Source organism: Morchella sextelata (assembly GCF_020137385.1).
Source record: "Morchella sextelata strain SCLS chromosome Unknown scls_20, whole genome shotgun sequence".
Lineage (NCBI taxonomy): Eukaryota > Fungi > Ascomycota > Pezizomycetes > Pezizales > Morchellaceae > Morchella > Morchella sextelata.
The window spans coordinates 725,969-731,623 of record NW_025408635.1 but is presented as its reverse complement, the minus strand read 5'-3'; the positions used below and the strand labels follow the sequence as shown (position 1 = coordinate 731,623).

Below are 5,655 nucleotides of genomic sequence, written 5' to 3'. Positions count from 1 at the left end.
GGCGCCAAGTTTGAGGGTTTTTGCTGTGCATGGGCGAATAGGGATATTGCACTCAGGAAATTTCCATCACCCATCATCATCGGTCGGCTGCGAATTAGTTAGCTAGCTACTCTAGAGTATGATACATATTGGAAACCAAACCGGACATCCATCTATCCATCTTACCGGTACTGGTTGAATACAAAAAAGCCATTTTGCCAAATTCTGATGGTAGAATTGCTGTTCGCCAGTTTTTCTTCTTCCCCGAGCTAGCTGCCTAGCTACATACAGTACATACATGTAGTTAGCTAGGCCTGGGGTCCGGGGAAGCCTCCGTAGAGTACGTTTGGCTCGGCGACCCCGGAGTTTCAGGAATCCGGAGAAAATCGGGGGCTTAATTTTTCAATGAGAAAAGAGGGGGGGGGGGGGGGGGGGTGGCATGTACGTTCGCTAGATAGAATATTGGACTCTAGCAGCGAACGTAGATTAATTAGGTCCTGACGCGGGATCGTCCAATTCTCCCACTCCAAGGAGAAATGTCCCTTGATTTGTGACGTGACATGACGTGCGGGTATTTAAGCTGTCAAGGTCAAAATGAGATTGATTAACTGTGTTGTTTAACCCGGCGCGATCTGGCGGGCGGATGTAGGGTGGAGTTGCTATGCACTCGATCTCGATCGAGTGATGCGTCATGACCGCAATTTGATGGTTAAATCCAGCGCCCATCCGCCCAAATCCAACTTACGATTATCGGTTTATCACAACTGAGCTGGAGAGATCTTGCTGCGCAACATCGCTTGCTCCAGGGGAGAGGTATTAATGAAGCGGGTAAGCACTGGTGATCCCGGTTGAAATTCCGAATATACAGGAGAGCTGCATGCGCAGATGGTACCTATGTTGCTGAGATCTAGCGACGACATCGTGCTACTAATTCCCCGCTGATCAGGGGTTACAGATTCTGTGTTACACGTCTAGCAGTGGATCATCTCTTGTTTGGAGATATGTTTCTTCAACACTCCTAGTCGATCAGCTCTTTTAAATCTCCTACAAGTGGATATCGCAAGTGTTCCGCTGGCAATTTAGTTGTCATAGTATCAGCAAGATCTGCCAGCGTGTTAGATACAGATCGTTCGTGAGATAAGGTTGTGTACCTGTCATTTGCCCGGCGTAACGTTGATCCACTGTGTGGGCAGAGCAGGTCTCGTGGAGTGACGGCTCAAGCCACTTTTAGAGGCCTCCAGATGGGAATTCGACAGCTTTTCCCACCGGTCCTCGGGGTATAGGTCGAGTCTGAACCTTATCTTTCAAATATCGGTTTAAGTGGAGTATTGAATTATTTGTGTCCCATCACGTCTAAGTCTTGAGACTTTATTGATGTGTTCACATAGTGTATACAAGCATTTTCCGGCCAAAGGCCGGAGTAGGAACTGTTATGGCTTAAACAATATCAGTTTACCAACGCTTAAGATCACTGAAACCCCAAGATGCCCTGTGCACATATCTGATATACTATTTGGTTGACTCAAGGTATGTTGGAACCAATATCTACTGGCTGACTCAAACATATTTGATAGAATATCTACTAACTCCAACATATTTGATAGAATATCTACTTACTGACAAACATATTTGATAGAGAAAAAGAAAACCCCTCAAACCTGGCCAATCAAAACCTTTAAATAACACATTGCATATCGGTATATCTATATACTTATTAGATATATGTAGATAATAGAATGCGTTGCAAGGCGACCGCTAGCTCTATGAAAGTTTCGTCGCCTTTGATCATGCACCTGTTTACAGTTGCAATTGGACATAGGGTAGATCTAGTACATACATATAACGTAATTTATCACACTCAAGGACTCTTTCATATATCATAAGACCTAGTGGTCTCTTTAAAAACAGTATGGTTTATGTGAATGGGCTCGAGGATGTAGTGCCTAAATATACATGCACATGCAGTTACCGAATTAAGGTTGAGGTGGGTGAATGATAGTTGTAACGTATGTGTTCTCTGCCACATATATGTTATTCATCTGCCATAGATGGGAGAAAACTACATGTATATGTTTTGATTGGTCATGTTTGGAATTCTTTTTGGGTTGTTTCTTTTCCAATTACGGTTTCTGTTGTTTCTGAAGTTTGGCGATTCTGAGTCGTCCAGATTATTGATATTGATGATTTTAATTGCTTTTTGTTGGTTTGGTACTATTGACAGTTCGGACTTCTTTTCTAGAATGTTTGTTTGAGTCATGAACTTTGATCAGCGCACAAGGACGTTTAGGTGATATCATGGAGATACTATTCAGCTGCAGGCTATATCTCTACTCTAGCCTCCGGTCGGAAGGTGCTCAACTGTATACATGTATGTATGTATATATTTAACGCTATAAGTTTAGATAGGTAAAACACCCAGTTCCTAGTCACCTACAGCTATTGTAGCTCTCTGTAGCTGACTAGAATTCTGAGTTGTGTAAATCTCACATATTCGATAAAGACTGAAAATTCGAAGGGGGTCGCGGAAATTGTTCATGGTCGTGAGTACTCACAATCGCAAAATCGATATCTCTCAGGGCGAACGTGCAAGTAGAGACAACTGTGACAGTGCCGCAATAGGTAGCGAAGGCGCAATTGGATAAGATTTTATAAGGTTAAGTGTGTGCAAATGTGTGCATGATATTTAGATTTTGTGTGGTACCGAATACCTATTTTCGCTACTCAAAAGTACATGTATACATATGTACTTGGTAAATGTAGCAAAATTTCTCAATGTGTACTCGAACGTTACATGCCACAAATCTATAGAAAAGCAATAGATACATACATGTATATGTAAATAACCATGAATCAACCAATTGGAGCCTTGATATCCTTATCTCGCCCACAACTTTATTTTAACCCTAGAGGTTCACATATTGGTTGTAGGTGGTAAGTAGGTAGGAGAGTATACATTGAATGTACTACTACACAGTTAGAACGCTTGTTCCCGCAATTATGAACTCCTGAATTATCGCTACCCGGAGTACAAAAGGATGTCGCATTCCGCATTAAGCGATGCAACAGTGTGAAATACCTCAAAGATATCTACTACGCGGAGATATGTTGTTTATTTAGAAATAATGGTACATGTATTTTATCCATTTTATCTACATAAAGTACATGTACAGCGGTAGGTAATAAGTGATGGAACGGCCTGAGACACAGTGATACCTGTTCTGGGTAAAACGCCACCAACATACGCTGTTTTATGTATAACTGTATCTTAGGGCGTTCCATCACTTATTACAAATCGCTGTACATACATGTATGTAAGTGGTAGGTATGTAGGATTTAAAATGATGTACGAGAAGACATATTGGTGAAACAGACTTATACGCAGTTTACTTTCATAGTCCATAAACCATCGAAGAGTACAATTGGACACCTGGGGGTCGTAGCGTCGGGTATTGAGTATCGAAACAATAATCTAGGATGATTGATAGACAGTAAGTTAGAGGAGGGAATTAAGAATTCGTTCTCATGTCTCGGAACAATTGCTTGAGAGGTCTTGACTCTAAAATAATAATAATGAAAGGTCCATCTATACTAGTATGCTTGCTAAAAAGAAGCTAACAAATCATACAGAAAGTAAAAACCGAGTGACATAATATGACTCAAACTGTAGTGCAGGATCATATAAGAACCCACATCCCGGCCAAGAATTAAGCGATTGAATTTTGTATATGAGCGTTTGATCACGTTCAACTGAAGATACAGCTGGTCCAGATAAAATGCTATTAAAATAGTGCAATCTAAGAAGGTTATGACAAAGATATGAGGGCAAAATACTAGGGATACTAGTCAAACCTTGAAGTGATGAATAGAAGAATACCTAAGAGTAGAATAAACATGCCAACCAAGGAGAACCGGAAAGCAACGACAAAAGTATAAACCCACTTTCCGTGGTCTGCTCAACAAGAGCAAGAATTTAGTATAGATATCTTTCCAAATTAACAAATCGTTCCCGATCTCATTCCAATAACAGGTCCTGTAGTGTCCACAGCGACAGAGAGCTAAAGAAGACTTGAGCTCCTAAGAGAAAAACATTCCGAAAACCTGGACCTAATACAATTCCGGACCGAAACGGCTAGTGAGAACCTTAATCATTATCTAGGTATCTTCTCCAACCTTCCCGTATACACTCAATACCAACGCCCCCTTCACCCTCAACCACCACAAACTTTTCCCACCTTGCCTCTCCAGTCTTCCCTCCGGTTCCAATAGCAATCAGAGTGTCTTCACCGATCCACCCTAGATCTCCTCTTCCGCCACCTTCAAATTTCGCCTGGGCGGCACTCCACTCACTAGAAAAATACTTTGGTAGTAAAGGTAGTTTTCCTAGTAGAGACCAACGTTTATTGTCTCCCGAGGGAGTTGCACTTGTGGAGTGTGAGGATAGCGACGATGATGGTCGAGGTACAGGTTGGGATATTAAAGACGAAGATGGGAGCTCGAAAATATGCAAGGTACTCTTGTCACTAGTGACAGCCAAACGAGAGGAAGATGGGGAAATAGCGAGAGAAAAGATGGTTGCCTTATCGATTCCTCTTCGAAGTTCGGTGATTGGAAGACCAGTCGAAGCAGAAAATACACGAATCAAGGTACCCTTTGAAGAGTCAGCTTATACAGTAAATCTAGAAACTAGGAGAGGTATATCGGTGTAATTACTGTTTCGGATGCTGTGGCTACTATATCTCCCTGAGGCGATATTGTTACAGCAGCAAGAGGTGTCGAATGCGCTGGTATTATATTGACATTTCCGGTAACCAGATCAAAAATCTGCAAGTGACCTGGTAGCCTGCCTGGAAATACTAGAGTCTTTGCAGATAGGGCCACCAGACCAAGTGGGTTGTCGTAGGTTTCAAAAACATGTAGCCGGGATGGCGGCGAAGAGAAGGCATAGATATGAACGCTTCCCAACAAGACAACAACTATCCGAGACCGTGAAAGGCGTACTGCATGTATCTCCGATCGAAATTCTAGAGTGATGACTGGTTTCTGCTTGATATCGTCCCAAATATTAACCCTATTCTGAGGGAATTTTGGCGAGCGACCTCCGCCGACGATTGCGAGGTAGTTGGCCCTGTTAAGCATGGCAGCAATGCCTATACCGGCATTAAGATCTTTGAAAGAGCAGTGAAGGTTAGCTTCGCCAAGCTTTTAAGTTAAAGCGAGGGCTCTTACTCCGGGAGATGTGTAGCTCGCATGGATCCGAATTGTAAACTGTTTACACAAATGTAAGCTTTCATTCGTTGCATGTAGGGAGCGAGTAGCTTGAAGCTTGACACACCACAAAAGCCGGAATCGAGGCCAACTGAGAAGCAGGAATAGTCCTGGTTGAAGGTTGCAGAGAGGGCTTGGGAACGATCGGTAGTAGCTATCTGCGGACGTGTGTTCATTTCGAAGTAGGCAAGAGGAGAGCACAGAGAGGGAGCGGTTTTTTTTTTTTTTTTTTTTTTTTTGGGGGGGGGGGGGGGGGCGATTAGAGAAGAGGGGGGGTGAAATGTGCCAAATAACAACAACTGAGAGTGGCTACGTGATAGAATGAGATACTCGGGGGAGGTTGGTTAGGAGGAGGTAGGTAAATTGTATGTACAGCGCGACAGCGCGACAGCGTGTAATAGTCTTGTCTAT

The 5,655-nt window shown here is 42.8% G+C and overlaps 1 protein-coding gene across 1 annotated transcript; it reads right to left on the bottom strand.

Annotated features, from left to right (window-relative positions):
- Positions 1-4,120: 4,120 nt before the first annotated feature.
- On the bottom strand, positions 4,121-5,420 carry H6S33_006395 (uncharacterized protein; the record flags this gene model as incomplete). Its single annotated transcript, XM_044837740.1, has 4 exons — positions 4,121-4,627; positions 4,690-5,144; positions 5,206-5,244; positions 5,312-5,420. The coding sequence occupies 4 exons, from the start codon at positions 5,418-5,420 to the stop codon at positions 4,121-4,123; spliced, it is 1,110 nt and encodes a 369-aa protein (XP_044689922.1).
- Between the last annotated feature and the right edge of the window lie 235 nt (positions 5,421-5,655).